The sequence below is a fragment of the Periplaneta americana genome, chromosome 12, assembly GCF_040183065.1.
Source record: "Periplaneta americana isolate PAMFEO1 chromosome 12, P.americana_PAMFEO1_priV1, whole genome shotgun sequence".
Lineage (NCBI taxonomy): Eukaryota > Metazoa > Arthropoda > Insecta > Blattodea > Blattidae > Periplaneta > Periplaneta americana.
The window spans coordinates 171,863,603-171,883,078 of NC_091128.1; the positions used below are offsets into that span (position 1 = coordinate 171,863,603).

At 36.1% G+C, this 19,476-nt stretch overlaps 1 protein-coding gene across 3 annotated transcripts in view; it reads left to right on the plus strand.

Annotated features, from left to right (window-relative positions):
• Window positions 1-14,252, plus strand: part of Rab14 (RAS oncogene family member Rab14) — an 84,634-nt gene extending 70,382 nt beyond the window's left edge. For 2 of the 3 annotated variants that reach the window (XM_069842552.1, XM_069842554.1), the window contains exons 6-8: window positions 1,998-2,066; window positions 2,379-2,491; window positions 11,902-14,252. In XM_069842552.1, coding sequence (XP_069698653.1) covers window positions 1,998-2,066; window positions 2,379-2,487 — 178 coding nt within the window. In that variant the 3' untranslated portion in view covers window positions 2,488-2,491; window positions 11,902-14,252. The remainder of the gene's footprint in view (window positions 1-1,997; window positions 2,067-2,378; window positions 2,492-11,901) is intronic. The other variant, XM_069842553.1, reaches the window with a different exon arrangement.
• The last annotated feature ends 5,224 nt before the right edge of the window (window positions 14,253-19,476 follow it).

Here is a 19,476-nt window from a genome sequence, read left to right on the forward strand (position 1 = left end):
CGTAAAATAACGCAATAAAATAAAAGTAAATGGCCTAGAGTATAATGTAACCTACACTTTAAAAATGTTACAGGATAAAAAATTTCAACTTTTTAATTGCATTCTTTTTTAATGCTTCCACAAAATGTTATCCTCCCGTAAAACTATGTTGTTAGAAACACAGCACTTTTTTAAACCTTCACAATTGACTTTCTGCGAATCCTGTTCCATGCTGTAATGATCGACTGAGCCAGCAACTGTACTTACTTACAAATGGCTTTTAAGGAACCCGAAGGTTCATTGCTGCCCTCACATAAGCCCGCCAGCGGTCCCTATCCTGAGCAAGATTAATCCAGTCTCTATCATCATATCCCACCTCCCTCAAATCTATTTTAATATTATCCTCCCATCTACGTCTCGGCCTCCCTAAAGGTCTTTTTCCCTCCGGTCTCCCAACTAATACTTTATATGCATTTCTGGATTCGCCCATACGTGCTATATGCCCTGCCCATCTCAAACGTCTGGATTTAATGTTCCTAATTATGTCAGGTGAAGAATACAATGCGTGCAGTTCTGCGTTGTGTAACTTTCTCCATTCTCCTGTAACTTCATCCCGCTTAGCCCCAAATATTTTCCTAAGCAGCAACTGTACAGTTTTTTTTTTAAGCAGCCAATCATATGATTGGATGACTTAGGAGTTGGTGGCTTACTGACTTAAAGTAGTGTTAATAAATCCAATAATAATAATAATAATAATAATAATAATACATTTATTATTTATGATATTAATGTATTTATATTCTTTGAAAAAACTGATGATATGGATCTGTGCAAAAACGGCGAAGTATAGTGTGTAATGATCACTAGGGGGCGGATGTTGATGACCTAAAAACCTATTAAAAAATGATCATTAAAATGCCCTTAAACTAACGGAAAAATGACGTAAAATTGAAAGAAAATGACATTTAATATTATTTACTGTACTTGCACCACAACTTCTTAAAAATTAGTCATCTTGTTTCAGTGACTGTCCTGCAAATCTCGGAGAGGGGAGGCAACTTCCTGGAATTTAGCTAAGATAATGGAAAATAACATGTAACAGAATGAGATTTTTAAGGGAAAACTATAGATTTTAATGGGAGTTTACAATGTGTTTCAATCGGGGTGGTCCATGTCATTGCCTTCATTCTCCATCTCCTTTTCCTTCCATGCTTCACTTTTGTTACCAGATCCTCCAGATGAGGGACTGTGAATGACAAAATAAATTTTGGGCGCAACGCGCATTCTTGCAATCTTTGTGTTAAAAATACTGTCTACTGCTGTAGTACACTCCTTCTGAACCATGTTGAGGACACAGCGTCCTGTCTAGGACATGGTGAAAGTTTTCTCCCTTCCAAACATAAATTCTAAGAACACCCTCGTTCCGACAAAAGAACAGTAGTGGTCAAAATCCTCACTTAAACTAAGCTGCTGTCAAGCATTTTATATTACTTCCTTTGTGTGACGTGAAGCCTTCAGTGGAATGAGGGATGGACTTTAGAGTCTGTTCCAAACTATAAAACTCAATCTTCACTGTTATTCACTTATTCAGTAGGTAATTACTTCTGACCTATTTGGTTAGAAAATGATTTAACAGATCTATCGGTAAAGAAGAAAGTAGAATGCATTCCAAATGATCTAAAAGTTCTTCAGAGTATTAAAAATGACCAAAAAATGCTGCAAAAAGTATAAAAATGACCTATTAGTTTCAAAAACGTGAAAAAAATTCAATATAATAAATTACTTTTTCACGTTTATATTAACATAGAAAGGATTTCTATATTATTAGGCATCGTCCTAATGTGAAAAATAAGATGATGACTTTTCATCAACATGCGCCCTCTAGTGATTACTTTAATGGAATATAACAGTCATGAACTATCTCAAATGGAAATGTATAGAAGATTATTAATACTTTTACAACATTATTTGTTTTATTTAGTGATTTGTTACTGATATGTTTCTTTTATTTCCTTCAGAGGAGAAAATGTTGAAGAAGCTTTTCTAGAGACAGCTAAGAAGATTTACCAGAGTATTCAAGATGGCAGGTTAGACTTTTGTATTAATACAGTAACTTCTTGCCTCTGATACTGGTGCAATGCATGAAAAATACTTCATATCCTGCATAACCAAACCCCACGCACTGTGCTAGTGAATGCATTGCATTTTTCATGCTCTTTTTTTTTTTTTTTAAATTTGGCAAGTTTATACAACTATGTTTGTGCAATATTACTGAGATGCAAGAAGCCAAATGGAAAGGATCGAGCAAGCTGAACATTATCAAGAAATCAAATAACATTTTTATTGAATCCTCACAAAGTATGGCAAATTTATTTTTGCATGCTTTCTTTGTTTTTCAGGTTGGACTTGAATGCAGCTGAATCAGGTGTCCAGCACAAACCTTCACAGCCAGGCCGAAATACTCTGGTCAATGACCAACAGGCTAACAAAGATAGTTGTGCCTGCTAGGTAGGTAAGTATACTGCATTGTACTGGCAGTTTATCTACCTGGTAATTGTTGTTGTTTTCTAATGCCAGGCGTTTGACAATAGTCATTTGACCTCTTGCACTCCAATATTTTTCAAAGATATTATCATGACTAGCCACTGAAGCACAGATTTTGAGGTGTTCCAAATCCATTTCTTGGTTTGAGTTGCACAATGGGCAGTTAGGGGACTGATATATTCCAATTCTATGCAGGTGTTTGGCCAAACAATCATGGCCTGTTGCCAATCTGGTAATTGTTAATTTTGTTAACTGTGACTAATTGTTACATAGCTATGGCACATTATGTACATGTTCAACAATGGGAAAAGTATGTAAATTATTGTTATTCTGTTATTCATATCCATTCCCTATGTTCCGACTAACAAACTGTTGTCAGTTTTGGGGCCCTTATAAAGATAATCAAGGTTAATCTCTGTTTCATACAAGAAAAAGAATTTGCATGTCAACAAACATAACATAAAAATCTTTCTTTGCCCTGATTACTGATTGGTTCTATATTATTGCTGGAAAATGAGACATGCATCATGACAGATGTGGAGCAATGACAGATCAAGTTACATGAAAGATACACAGTTGAGTATGCCTAATTACTTTAAATTAACAATCTGACATAAAGCGTTGAAGGAATACAGAATATTTATAAGAATATTTTTACTTACGTTTTGAAGTATCCATATCAAGTAACGGACTGTTTCTGAAGAGTTTTCCCTTCAGGTGTTTGAACCTTGAATTACTGGTAACTGGCTTAGTCATAATTTACTCCAGGATTTTTGGTCACCCCCTAACAACGTAATGGTAATAGATACAACAATGCAGTGTATGTTGTTTGAAAGAGAAAATTTCAGGTATTGTTGCGTCATACTCTGATACAATGTGTTCATGCGGCCTTGAAAGCAAAAAAAAAAATTGAAATTATAGCTACAATCAGAATGTGGACAGGAGCTGAGTAGGCTTACTGCGTTCTGGAGCTAGCAAGGAGCAACTCCATTATTATGGTGCAGTGGCATTTTCGTGCTAGATTTCACAAGAATACACCTACAGACAAAACATTATACCAGTGGTACCAAAAATTCGAGAACTCAGGAAGTCTGTGCAGGCTAAATGACCTGTGCAACCAGATCCAAGGGAGAAAACAGTCGAACAAGTGAGAGACACCTTTCAACGTAGTCCCATGAAGTCAACTGGGTGGACGTGCATTTAACGACGATCTACTACATCTTGTCTGGCCCCCTCGATCACCGGACTTAACTCCCGTGGATTATTTTCGTTTAGGGATTTTTTAAAGACACTATATATGCTGCCCTTGCCTTAAGACATAAGAATTACGAGACTATTACCACAGCTATTGCAGAGGTGGACATGACAATGCTGCAATGTGTATGGAAGGAATTAGACTTCAGTATAGATCTCTGCCTTATCATGAAGGGCGACCATATTGAGCTTCTGTGAGATATGTTACGAAATCTGAACTTTTTCTCTTTACATTGCCATTCACTATTTTACCATATCATTAATCGTTGCCGTGCAGTGATATCACGAAATCCTGGAGTGAACCATAACGTACATTGCATTACATATGTCATGTCACAGGACACTAATAACACTCTATTTTAACACAACACAGAAACTGTATTCTATACAGTACAAGGAGCATACAGAAACTAATTGTCTGTAATTGTTCCCATCTTTGTGTTTTGAGTGGCAACGCAACCGTAGAGAATTACATAAACTCGTTATGTTAGCACTCCTCATTGACAATAATCTGTGCTCGTCCCTGTCTACAAATCACATTCTTTCTTGATAGACTTCATTGGTTTTCCAACTACTTCATGTATCCTATTTCTTTCTCATGTTTACGAAAACAAATTTCCTATTGACATTTCGAAAATGTATAACAGGTTATGCTTTCAGATAGGGGACTAATTAACGTCAGATTTTAGGCAGTCTTGCAGTCAATATGAAGAGCTTAAGATACGTTCATTTGTTGATATGCGGAATCTTCTTGTATGAAATGAAGATTGGAATTGTTTGTTATTGATGAACATATTAGTTCTTTTTGTTGGATCTCTCACAATTACCTTACTTAAAAGAACTAAAATTTATCTTGGTAGTCTTTTTCTCAATCTTTTTTCTTTTTTTCCTTCACTACCATCTCGCAACTCCACACATTTCTGCTGGTGTTCGTGATCAGTGTTATTTCTAATTAAATGACGATGACTCTTCTCTTTATAGTCCTGACTCCCAAGCAGCACTGACCTTCATCAAAGATAAATTCAGTCTTAATCCTCTGTCTGTGGCCATAAGAGAAACGATAAGTTTGGACCATATTATTTTGTTTAACATGAGTACAAGACCACACAGGAACAACATGCAACGAGAAAGCCAACCAATTAACAAAGGCAGCAGTATCTTCTAATATGAATCCCTGTTACATGAAGGGCCCCTTCAAAGTAGGCCACTTATCAGCACCACTAGAAACTCGTTAGTGGTGCTGTGAGCGCACATTTGAAGCATTGCTTAAAACGCTAAATTTTTGTAAATAATTTTTCAGTCTTCCAGTGAACGTGGACATAGAGGGGGAGATACTTTTCACAACTCTGCTCATACAGAGAAAGAATAGAAGTAAAAATAAAAGAAGAGTCTGGGTCCTTCCATTGGTTTTTGAGCCGCCTGGGTGGCGCAATCAGTATAGTGCTGGCCTTCTGTACCCAAGGTTGCAGGTTCGATCCCGGCCCAGGTTGATGGCATTTTAAGCACGGGATTTAAGTGTGCTTAAATGCGATAGGTTCATGTCAGTAGATTTACTGGCATGTAAAAGAACTTCTGCAGGACAAAATTCCCGGCACACCGGCGATGCTGATAGAACCTCAGCAGTTGCAAACATCGTTAAATAAAACATAATTTATAATTTATTTAGTTTGGTTTTGGAAAGACAGACTCGAGGACTATTTCATACTTTATTTTATGATTTACATCAGGACTATAAAAGTTTTTTTTTGCCGTATTTTTGCATGTTTAAGAAATCATTTCAAGAGCTTCTACCAGGAACTACCAATGAAATTGAAAAAAAGACACCGTGCTACAATAGGCTGTATATTGTCATGGTGGTGTAAGGAATTGTATGTATGTATTTATTCACACTGCAATGGGTATCTACCCGGTGGCAGTGGTAACTAATTACACTCAATAACGACAATAATAAACTTATTAATTAAAAATACAATTAATAATAATACTAATAATTAATACTAACAATAATTTATAATAATAATAATAACAGGGAATATCCTAAATTAAATGAAGCACGATCACTTAAAATAACATTTAAAATAAATCTAATTTGTATCTTAAACCTAAGTTTGAACTAAAACCCACGAGTATGTTATGTTCATATCTGCACAAGTACCTTTCAACATTACACTCATTTCGCTGTCAACTCACTCACTGCATTGGAACTATGACACATTTCACTGATTCTATCCTGATTTCACTAACACTTCAAAAACATTTCACTGTTCAAATAATTTGCATTGCCACTATAAATTATAAAACTTCACTGACAGGAACACGTTTCACTTACACAAAACACTTCACAGACACAACATAATTCTTCGCTGATACAACACTTCAATAACAAAATATCATTTACACCCTTTAAATACTGTGTATAATATACTACCATCTATGAGTAAAGTCCTTAAGCCTATTTTTAAATACATTTTTGGTTATTGGTAAAGCCTTTAGTAAGTCTGCAGGTAAAGCATTCCAGTCCCTGATAGTACGATTGAGAAAAGAAAACTTTCCAGTGTCCGTCCTCTGTCTTCTTTCCCTCAATTTATTTATTGGTGGCCCATCGTCCGTTAGCAGCATCAGATATGCGCCACTAAAATTGTGGCCCCATCTGGAACCTACAATTTAATTCCTTATATCGTGACAGGAAGCGCCGCTTTTAGTAGCCACCACCAGCAGCGAAGCCAGCCACTCAGAGCGTCTGCATCACCACTGTTCTGTGGGTGTGTCTGAAGGCCTCCATTATTTACAAGTGGCAGCGCTTCTAAAAGAGGCCTCGTCTGAAGGGGCGCGAAAGATCCTCTTTTATTAACATTCACTGAAGTGATGGTTTTTTATATATGGCATTTGGGTCAAGAAGTGGGTAATCATTAACAAGAGGATGAAGTTCAAATACAGAATTATCCCAACAAACATCATTTGTAAACATCTAAGACAGTTTATTTGTTGAGCATAATTGCAATTACATCTTGCTTTGTATTAATATACCTATAACTGGATTTGACTACTGCGTATTCAGTAAATGTTGATATTAATATGACATTTTCTACCTCTATTTCCATTGTTGCTATATAGCCTTTTATAATGCCCTAGTGTTGGAAGACAACATTTTGCAACCACTCTTTATAATCTTGTTCAGCACCATAAACTGTAAGAAAATATGTTCATAAGTGACTGGGTTGTACTTTGGTATAACACTGATTGAAATTAATTCGATTATCATCACTTTAATAGTTGTCAGAGTTTTCAGAAGTGAATTAATGATAATAGTCAGAGTTATACTGTATTCTGAAATAGTTGAGAGCAAACAAACCTTCACTATCATATCGATGGCCCGTTTCAAAGAAAAAGAAACTCAAAATTCAAAGTTTTGAGAAACCTGATTTTAAAGCTTCGTGTTGCTGTGAAAATTCACTTAACACACTATGATTGGAGAGATATAGTACATATAAAACAATAACAGAATTTGGAGTAATTTCAACGATCCTTTAATGTTTCACAGATACATAAACCTTTAAAAGCAGGTTGCTCAAAACTTTGAATTTGAGTTGTTTGCCTTTTGAACTGATCCGTCGATATGAAGTTACAATTTCTGCATCTTCAGGATATCAAAAGTGACGTGATGTTAGAGTACTTCACCCGAAAGGAGCATCAACCACTCATTCCTATAGGCATCTGTTTTTCATGAAGTGCAAAATCGCGAAATTCTTACGAAATTATTTACTTTTAAGCAAAATCGCGAAATATTCAACAAAATTACTCGGAATCATGACAGTTGAGGTTAGCAGCAGGAATTCGAGATGGGTTACAATACAAAGCAATAATTGATTCTACAATCAATTTTTCATCTTTTCGATATATACCAGAAGTTAAGTTATATGATTTCTATTTTCAGCTAATTTTACAAATATTGATACTGTTTATACATGTAGCGTTACTTATAAACTAAGTGTATTGGTTATGTGTTATAATATCCTGTATTGTGTTATCTTAACATATCTTGTAATATGTTAAGTCCATTGCAGCATCTATTGCTCAGGACATAACGATTGATTGGTATGGTAATTGTGTGTTTTGGTTACTTGTTAACCCAGCAGATGTTGCTGTATACAGTGCCATTTGAATGGTTTCATATCCGGCATTTTGCTAAGGCTAGCACCCATTTTCCTCTTATAAGTTTTGAGAGGAATTAAATTACTAGTTGAAGTGACAGCACGTGTTTCCTTAAGACTTTGGCCTCTCCTATGATGTATAAATTCTTATGTATGTATTTATTTACACTGCAAGTGGGCAAGCACCCGGTGGCAGTGGTATACACAATATAAACAATACACAAAGAAAATGATAAGCAATACACAATAAATTTACAATACACAATACAATAAGAATACACAATATAATTTAACACAATAATAATAAAAACTAAATAAAATACCTAATTTTACATTACAACCTACATAATTATGTATAGGCCCTACATAAGTTTCAATAGTCTTTCACTTTACTCTCATCTCACTCACTGTAGTGGCACTATGACGCATTTCACTGACTATAGAACACATTTCACTGACACTTTAGCGCACATTTCACTGACACTATAGAACACATTTCACTGACACTTTAGCGCACATTTCACTGACACTATAGAACACATTTCATTGACACTTTAGGACACATTTCACTGACACTATAGAACACATTTCACTGACACTTTAGCACACATTTCACTGACACTTTAGGACACATTTCACTGACACTATAGAACACATTTCATTGACACTTTAGCACACATTTCACTGACACTTTAGGACACATTTCACTGACACTATAGAACACATTTCACTGACACTTTAGCGCATATTTCACTGACACTATAGAACACATTTCATTGACACTTTAGGACACATTTCACTGACACTATAGAACACATTTCACTGACACTTTAGCACACATTTCACTGACACTTTAGGACACATTTCACTGACACTATAGAACACATTTCATTGACACTTTAGCACACATTTCACTGACACTTTAGGACACATTTCACTGACACTATAGAACACATTTCACTGACACTTTAGCGCACATTTCACTGACACTATAGAACACATTTCATTGACACTTTAGGACACATTTCACTGACACTATAGAACACATTTCACTGACACTTTAGCACACATTTCACTGACACTTTAGGACACATTTCACTGATACTATAGAACACATTTCATTGACACTTTAGCACACATTTCACTGACACTTTAGCACACATTTCACTGACACTTTAGGGCACATTTCACTGACACTATAGAACACATTTCATTGACACTTTAGCACACATTTCACTGACACTTTAGGACACATTTCACTGACACTATAGAACACATTTCACTGACACTTTAGCACACATTTCACTGACACTTTAGGACACATTTCACTGACACTATAGAACACATTTCACTGACACTTTAGCACACATTTCACTGACACTTTAGCACACATTTCACTGACACTTTAGGACACATTTCACTGACATTATAGAACACATTTCACTGACTCTTTAGGACACATTTCACTGACACTATTGAACACATTTCACTGACACTTTAGCACACATTTCACTGACACTATAGAACACATTTCACTGACACTATAGAACACATTTCACTGACACTATAGAACACATTTCACTGACACTTTAGCACACATTTCACTGACACTTTAGCACACATTTCACTGACACTTTAGGACACATTTCACTGACACTATAGAACACATTTCATTGACACTTTAGCACACATTTCACTGACACTTTAGGACACATTTCACTGACACTATAGAACACATTTCATTGACACTTTAGCACACATTTCACTGACACTTTAGGACACATTTCACTGACACTATAGAACATATTTCACTGACACTTTAGCGCACATTTCACTGACACTATAGAACACATTTCATTGACACTTTAGGACACATTTCACTGACAGTATAGAACACATTTCACTGACACTTTAGCACACATTTCACTGACACTTTAGCACACATTTCACTGACACTATAGAACACATTTCATTGACGCTATAAATTATCACTGATCGGAACTATTCACTGCACTGTAAAACCATAACTTCACTGACTCACCTCGCTTCACTGATACAACAGTTCAAATAAGTCAAATAATTACATCCTTATGGATACTTATAAAGAGAACTACATTTAAGCTAAACATTTCTAGTCTAAGGCCCTCTTACACGCTATTTTTAAATAATTTACAATTCAAACCAAGGAAGTAAGAGGAATGGAATAAGGAATGAATAAGGAATGTCCAAACCTGCTTTAATACTTTCCAGCTAGTTTGTACTGCAAAATACATACTTTTATTTCATTTTAGAAAAGGGTAAGTTGTCTGGTGAAATACCTACATTCTGGAAAAGATTTAGGAACTCTCTCCTGGCACCACATTATCATAATCATCCTATCACATCATCGGGGTAATGTAACTCCGCCTTCCAGGCGCCCCAACCTCAAAAGTGGGTTACAGCTAAGCCATGGCCAGGAGAGAAGACCAGAAATGTCGAAAAGACAACCTGGTGGCATTGGATAAAAAAAAAAAAAAAAGATTTAGGAACTTTTAAAGAGATATAATACACCCGAATAGACTTTATAAATACATGACAGATATTTTCTCTACAGAATACCATGTATTGTTTGAAGAAAATTCCTCTAGCAGGTAATAGCAAACATTTCATGGCTTGTTTCCAAACCTACTACCTATTTCAGTTTCAGTTATTTTTACAGGAAGGAGAAAAATTGCTGGTTTTTAAATATACGAACTAATTTAAAAAAAAAAAAAAAGATGTTTATTCTTATCTTACAGAAATTTTATACCATTCTATGTACTAAATATATTAGAATATTTCATAATTTAGCAATAATTTCGTCTGCCGAGTTAGCTCTGTGGTAGCTCGTCTGCCTCCAGACCAGCCAGCCCGGGTTCGATTCCCGATGGGATCAGAAATTTTCATGTTAAATTTCTACCTCGGGACTAGGAGAGAAGGTGGTGCACAACTTCTAATCACTAAATTGTGCACTAATATGCATGGATTAAATCCAAAATCTCTCCGCAGTGCATATGAAGAGAAGGCGTATGTCACTGTTGATAGTGACTTGTCCATCGGATGGAGACGTTAAGCCTGGTGGCCTTCTTGGTGCTATTCGACAGGAGTAGGCTACGTGCCGGCACCGGATTTTCCCTTCTCCGTTTATCATCATCCTCATCCATTCCCTACACTACACTTGCACGAACACTCACCCTAATACACGACATAACTCTTCACAGATACACATCATGCATAATGTGGCCCACCGAAGTGGTGTGCAACTTGAAAATGGGTCACAGTCCTGCCATCTATCCACAGTATACGGAACCCAAATCACGCAAGTGAAGTGGGTAGGCATTAGACACATACACACATTACCAACAATTTCTAAATTGAAATATAAGATAATAGGTTTTGACCTGAAAAACAAAAAAATAGAAGGTTTTGGAAAAGAAATCATACTTTTAAATGTAATTTTTTAAATGAGAAACAGCAGGAATTGCAAAAAGTAACTTTAGCATTGATTCAAAATGTAAGAAATATGTTTGTTATTGAGTCAAAATCGGTTTTTTAGTAACAAATCATTCACTTAAGCTAGAGGGAGGGAAAAACTTGCAACCCCTTCCATTTTTATGTGATTGTCATTTGAATTTGATACTTAGCAGAATGCTCATATAGCGACCAGCGCCGGGCTAAAGTGGTTTATTGTTATTTTATACAAGTATAAAGTCTAAATTAAAATTTTAACACGCAAAAGAAAAAAACTACGTATTCCGAAAAAAAAATAGTTGAAATAAAATGAAAAATGGCAAAAAATATACCGAAATCACAAAAAAAAAAAAAAAAAAAAAAAAAAAGACGAAATTTGGCAAAAAATTTTCACTGAAAACAGGTGCCTCTATCCATTCCTTTCTTTGCCCTGAAGACGGAGGGAGACATTATGTTGTGTTGATTGATTCATTGTGTTGGACAGGATTCATCGGTGATGTCAATCATAAATGAAGAGGTGCTGCATCGCCATTGTATGCGGATATCTACAGTCCATCAGTGAGTGATTGATTACAAGTATAACTTTCTTTGTGATACGACTAACGTCCTATTTATCGGTTTTAAAGCCGATTGTTTGGACAAGATAAAATGGCTCCGAGTTCGGAGTCATGTTTGAAGAATTCCAACGCGGGTCGGTTTGCACTCTCTCACTGGGCACCTTGCTTCATGTATCTGCGATGGGCGACACAGCTAGCAAACAAAAGGGGTGAATGAACATGGCTTTAAGAGAATTTCGATCATCGAGGACATTTTTTTTTTCTTATTGTTTAACCACTTTCCTCTGGCAGGACCGGCAGCTTGCCAAGAAGACTTTATACCATATTTTACATCTACTGCAAATTTAAGCATACATATGAAATACCCTTGTCTTTGTTTTAGTTATAAAGCATTTTTTGGAATTGCATTGCTGCTGACTTAATGTAGTTAAAAGTTTGGACCACATTTTCATGTTGCCTGAAGTTTTGTTATGTGTTACACTAAACCATGCACTGTCTTATACATGCTGTCATTGTTGTTGGGCTTTCAGTGGGTGAGGTTAGGTTTCTTCTTTATCTTGTTGAGTTACAGGAAGGTAAACTTCTGATGCAGTGTCAGACAAACAAACATCCCGGAAGTGTAACTCAGAAAGGATGCTTTGGTATTAGATAATGTGACCTTTAAGCTGTCTTCTCTATATCATAGAACAACCAGAAATTAATACATTCACTCATAAATCAGTCGTAATTTTTTAGTGAAGATATTGTAAAGACTTACTGAATCGAAAGGTTTACAACTTTTTTTTAGTAGGGATTTTGTTAGCACACCATCACAAAATCCCATTCCTCAAGCACCCTCACGCAGGTATGAAACAGGATTCAAATCTATAAGTGATGAAGAAATGCCTTGTAGATTTCTCTCCTTAATTGAAAATTAAATTAAAGATTGGATTGGTAATTGTCACAATAACTACATCTTGACTGTGTCTTTCTTTTCTGCATTTTTTTTAACGAGTTGAAAGAAATGAATATAAATGAATATTTCTCCTCATCTTTCTATCATGCACTGCAGAACATTTTTCCACTAGTATATTATGTAAACTGGGTGTAATCATTGAAGTAGCAGTGATATTGTGTGTGTGAGTGCGTGACTGTGCGTGTGCTCTGTGCAATTAGGACCTAACACATATAATCTATGTTAAGATATGACCAAACTTTATGAAAGCCATGTATATTCACTATGTTATATAAGCTGACCACGTCATGCTGGTAATAAACCCATGTGATGACTCGATAGAGTTCTGTAGATTGAAGACTTTTATGTTATAAAATACTTTCCAGGTGATTTCATATTAGCAGAATACCTTGAAGTAATAGTACTTGTCAATGTACCTAAGAACTTGGAATTGACTATTTTATTACCTGAATCATGTTACTCACCCTGCGTTTTAAAGAAAGTCTAATAATGATTTTTTGAAATATAATAATGCAAATATTTGGCAACCGTAAAATATTGTATGTATGGTCTTTGTAACATATATTATTAAGTTATTACATAATTGAGATAGTCGAGCAACTATGTAAAGAGACGATATGATTATTAAGATTTAAGTTGATAGTATTGAACTATAAACTGCGTTTCGCAGAGAATGGAGTGTTTCACGAAGTAACTGAATTCTCGTCAACACCAGATAATTGTAAAGTGTAATGCTTTTACCTCTGAAGGGTTGGCTTATGCACCAGATTCCCAGGCATAAGTGAGCTGCCTTTATCTTGGTTAATATAGTGAGTGTACAGTTTTGGAATATTTATGTTTTTAAGAGAAGAATCTCATATTCAGTTGCTGTTGTGACTTCATTGTGTAATTTTTCTTAAAGGGGTGCTTGCAGCAGGAATAAGTGCACCTCGTTTGAATATTTTAACTACTACTAATAGACGTCATGTATAAATTATGATGTAGACTGGCTCTAAAATGTCCTATTCATGAAAAAATTCTGGGGCACGGTGGATTATAACTCCAATTTGGCCTTCCATTTTGCCCCAATGTGTCTGTGGTTCAGAATGGGGAATTAGAAGAAGAGTGATAGGGATAGTGAATCATCATGTAATATTGGCTGTCATAGCACCCAAAGATGAGATTTGCTGTAATCCTGTTGCCATTTTTCCATGTTTGAGTCCCATATTGTAGCATATGTGCTGGTCACTTTGTCCCACCCTAATACCCCCATACCCTCCCAAAAAAGTGTATCACTCTGAATAAAATAACATTCCGATATAATAAAAATGTAATTATTTCTTACTTGTAGTGTTGCTGTAATGTGTGTACAATTAATTTAACATGTTCAGTAAAGTAGCATTCGCAGTTGTTCAGAAATACTCGGTATATAGACACATACAGGGTGTAACAGGATCTGACTGACAAACTTTCAGGAATGATAGGTCACACAGGATCTTTTTTTTTTTTTTTTTTTTTTTTTGGAACATATACTCCGATGACACATCCTTAAGGAGATATACATCCGAAAAGTCAGATCTTCGGTAATTTTTTTTACAGAAATAAAATTTAATTTTCCTTGCATGTTCTGACTATTTATAACAGCTGTTAAAATCACATGCCCTGTACTGTACTTCAATATATTTTTGACACCTTCACAATATTCATCATCCAATTCTGTCAAGCATGGCAGGGTTGTGATGGATGATAAAACGGACAGAAGATGCACTATACAGGCCAGTAACAAACTACATTAGCGTAGCAGATAAGGGGCACACTTAAGCAACATACGTGATGCGGGATATGCTTCTACAAAGGACATGTAACTCATGTGTGACCGAGCATATTATCACGTTCCTTAACTAAAAATAATGCTCTCTGTGTGACGTATCATTCCTCAAAGTTTGTCGATGAGGTTCTGTTACACCCTGTATTTACGCGTGTAATGGTCGCACCTTATATCTTAAAAGAGGAATTAGGAAAAGAAAATATTGACCCATTCGAAGGCCGCACATAATCATAACATTCATTTAAATCACCCTTGTCCATACAGAACTGCAGTCCCTAGACTCCTAAGAGAGATTTTTTCGGATTGTGTATGGATATGTATATAGATGAACTTAGTTTAGAAAGGTTTATGTCTCCAGGCATGATTAGAAAGTTGCTTGAAATTAAATAACATCATTTTGGCATTTTTGCTAGAAGCCTAGTTTTTAATATGTGCATTTATCGTTTAACAAAAAAAACATATGGCAGAGTCTTGTTAAAGTTGAGTTCGTTATTGTATACTTGATAGAATTGTCACGACAATTTCATATAATTTGATGTATTAGAGATATAGTATAGTATATAGAAAAATTGTGATGGAACTTAAAAAAAAAATAAATTATTAGAATGGTGAGAGTCAGACAGAAGTCTTGTTGTCAAATCTTGTAGGTAGTGCATGCTAGTTGGATAGCAGTTTGAAGATGGTGGTTGCAGCTTTAACTAGCGTTGTGTAAATACTGTGGTATGTAGTAGTCTTCTATACCAATTATACAAGTGCAAACATATACAACAAGTAAGAATAATAATAATAATAATAATAATAATAATAAAACAAATTATACAGGGTGATTCACGAGGAAAGGTAAAAATTTTGGGATGTGAATTCTGAAGTCATTCTGAGTCAAAAAGTTCATATGAATATAGGTCCGTTTTCGAACGGTTACGAAGATATGGCCCTTTGATTTTACAGAAACTTCTGGGATTCTATTGTTCTAAGTCGCATTTAGAGACAGATAAAGAACAAATTTAAAGTTTATATTCACATATGCATACATACCTAATATTCTAGATGTCGGGGGTCGATGTTTTCACACATTTTCAACTGTACATTCTGCTTCAATGCACTGTTGCGTTCGGGCGTGAATCGCGCTCATCGCTCGGGAGAGTTGCACGTGACTGTTCTTTGTGGCATGCAGCATCCAAAATACAGTCGATTAGCGCCTCTCTAGTTTTCACCTTCCTTTAGTATACCAAGTCTAACATCCAACCTCATAGAAAGTAAATACTCTTCGATATGGTACCCTTCTGTTTGGAAAGCATCGTTCATATTCAGCGATGGCACGCAAGGAACTTCCATCACACAAACCATAAACATACACAATATCAATGTATTCTGCAGTCGAAAATTTATAAGGCATCTTGAAAAACACAACACTTCCGATAACTGTACCTGTATAACTACTGTACTGTAATTAGCCGACTGACCTGCTGTGAACTGATAAATGGTAATGTAGCCTATTTGTGTTATGCGCGGGATCTATGCCATTACATCAGATAAGGGCAGGCGATTGGACATTTGTAGTGCCCCATCACCCGGTTTGTGAGGTGAATGAACTTATCCCCGTCACTCACAATGCAGATTTCAGTGTTACGTCATTCATTGCCATCCATGACCTTGTCTCATATCTCACATCAGCACCATAAGGTAACGTCTGATTCACATTGGGGCGAGACGTTTTACCAAAAAAATGCATCTAGCTCCGCCATTGTTCGAAAACAGACCTATGTTCATATGAACTTTTTGACTCAGAATGACTTCAGAATTCACATTCCAAATTTTTTACCTTTCCCCGTAAATCACCCTATATAGAAGATCCATTTAATGTAATGCCTAACATTGTAATGATTTAATCCAATCTCTTCAGCAAAAGGACTGAATTCGTAGTAGTCATGTGGAATGTTCAAATAATAAAAATAAAGAATTACTCTGTACACATATAACAAATGTAGAAATAACAGAACATGTTACTGGAACTTACAGACACAGAACACTCAAGAAGACGCGACAGAATTGAATTTTGCAAAACACATGAGACTAATCAGTGAAACGAACCCATACTGGAAGCACCATTGCTCACTAATTCCAGTAAACGATCCTACAGTATGTCTTGAAATAGAAATAGTTTTGCAGGTGTTCTAGTGCCCTGGAAGTAACTGGACACACAATTCTTGACAGAACAGCTTGAGTCCAACTAATGGACATTGCAGTTCTGTGTAGTAACATCCAGAATACATGAAACAACAAAATCAGCAAATTTTAACATCTAGCATAAGAGCGTGTACACTTTTTTCTGGTCAAGAAGAAAACATCATCTTAGATGTTTTCCACTCACCTCCACATCATAGTTTGTACAACAGCAGAAAATACTGTAATTCCACATACTATTTACAATATAAGGTACAGTATTAAAAAAATGGAGGCTGTACCTTAGATACAGCTGCAAATTTTATGTGTGTATATGTCACTGAGAAGAGATAGCCTGACTTCTACAGAGAAGAAATGATTTGGTAAGTGTATAAATCGTCCAGGAGAATATGTATGAAAAAAAAAAAGAAAAGAAAAAGAAAGAGGTAATCAGTTTGCAGTTAAACGTTGTAGTAGTATATTACGATACAAGGTTCGGAAGTGCACTTAAACGTGTATTGTACAACATTTTTTTGTATGATTATAATTAAAAAAAAACTGTGACAGGGAGACGCATATCCAATCAGACTGTAGAAACCGATTACATGATAGCAGACTGCACTCCAGATGTCCATGGCGTGACTCTTACACCTAGGCACCATTGACAACATTATCCCTGGGCAAGAAATCATCACCAATGGACTGTACAAAATTGGCACAAAGTTCTATTCACGGAAGAATGTCTTGTGCCAGATAATCATTGACAACGTGTGTTGAGAGAATCAGGTAAAGCTGCACGACTCAGACACCCCTACAATCGAATGCAGCAACATGGCGGGTCAGTAATGTTTTGGGGTGGCATTATGTGGGGTCGCTGGACACAATTGGTGTCGTTCCAAGGAATACTGAGGGCTCCACAGTATAGGGACAACATTCTTCAAGCCATAGTAGTACCGTTTAATCAGCATTTCAGAGAAGGATTCATGTTTATGGAACAATAACTCCAGAGTCCATCGTGCGGCTGTCATCAATGACTTCCATAATCGTGAAGGAATTGCCAGACTGAAATGGCCCGCATGTTCTCCAGACATGAATCCAATTGAGCATGTCTGGAGTCAACTAAAGAGAGCCATTCTTGCACGCCCTGACCCCCCATGCAATCTCGAAGACCTATGCAGATTTGCTGTTGAAGAATGGGACAGAATGGATCAACAGTTGATAAATGTGCTGGTAGACAGTATGCCACGAAGAATCCAAGCATTAGTCAATGCAGAAGGAAGCACCACACTTTACTGAAGTTGCTAGGATAGAGATTTGGTACTCCAGCAAATACTCAATTTTCATTTGGCTATCCATACCATTGTTATAATTTTGTCAACAACTGTTAAAAATAAATACATTTTCATTCCTTACCTTTCCTTGGTCTTGTCTTTTATTGAAGGTCTGGTTGACAGGTGATGCAAAACTTTTTTTAATGTGTGTATTTGATGACCACATGGCCACTATGCAGTTGCATAGTGTAATGAAATATGTTGTTGTTTTCTAATGCCAGGCGTTTGACAATAAAGTCATTTGACCTCTTGCACTCCAATATTTTTCAAAGATATTATCATGACCAGCCACTGAAGCACAGATTTTGAGGTGTTCCGAATCCATTTCTTGGTTTGAGTTGCACAATGGGCAGTTAGGGGACTGATATATTCCAATTCTATGCAGGTGCTTGGCCAAACAATCATGGCCTGTTACCAACCTAAATGCAGCTACAGACGATTTTCGTGGTAAATCGGGAATTAACTGTGGATTTTGATGCAGAGAGTTCCATTTTTTCCCTTGGGATTGAGTTATCAAATTTTGTTTTTTGAAGTCTAAGTATGTAGATTTAATAAATCTTTTCACAGTGTAATACATAGATTTAGTAACAGGTCTGTAAGTAGCAGTGCTGCCCTTTGCTAAAGCATCCGCATTCTCGTTTCCCAGGATTCCACAATGGGATGGTATCCATTGGAATACAATTCTTTTATTGAGTGATATTAATCGAGAGAGCATTTTAGTTATTTCTGCTGTTTGAGATGAAATATGTGCCTACTTGTTAACGAATTGTACCCTATATTAAAGTAGTTTTGGCAAAGGAGCGAAATATTTATTTATCTTATGGTTGATAAATTGATTATAGAATCATTAATCTCAAAAGAAAACAAGTGAACAAATATTAAGAAAAGCAATTTTATAGAAAAAAACCTCTTCCTGGCTTCCCAATAGCATTCCACTTCTGTGAGTGACTGAAAGGTAATGTCGCTCCATCTCTGTATTAGAGTTACACAATTTGCAGGATGGCATCTCCATTATCCTAAACAGAAGAAGTGTTTCGCCAGTAAATCATGCCCTGTTGTTAGACGAAAGAGTGCGACTTCACTTTTCTTGGGTGAACTGGTATTTTCAGAATTGACTCTCTCCAATGCTTCTCAGATGTTCTTGAGCTGTGGTTGCCAAACACCACGAAATTGTGACGTAATAGAAATGCAACCCGCACACCACTATCGCAGGGAGAGGGGTGGAGTGGGTATCTCCTCAGGTAAT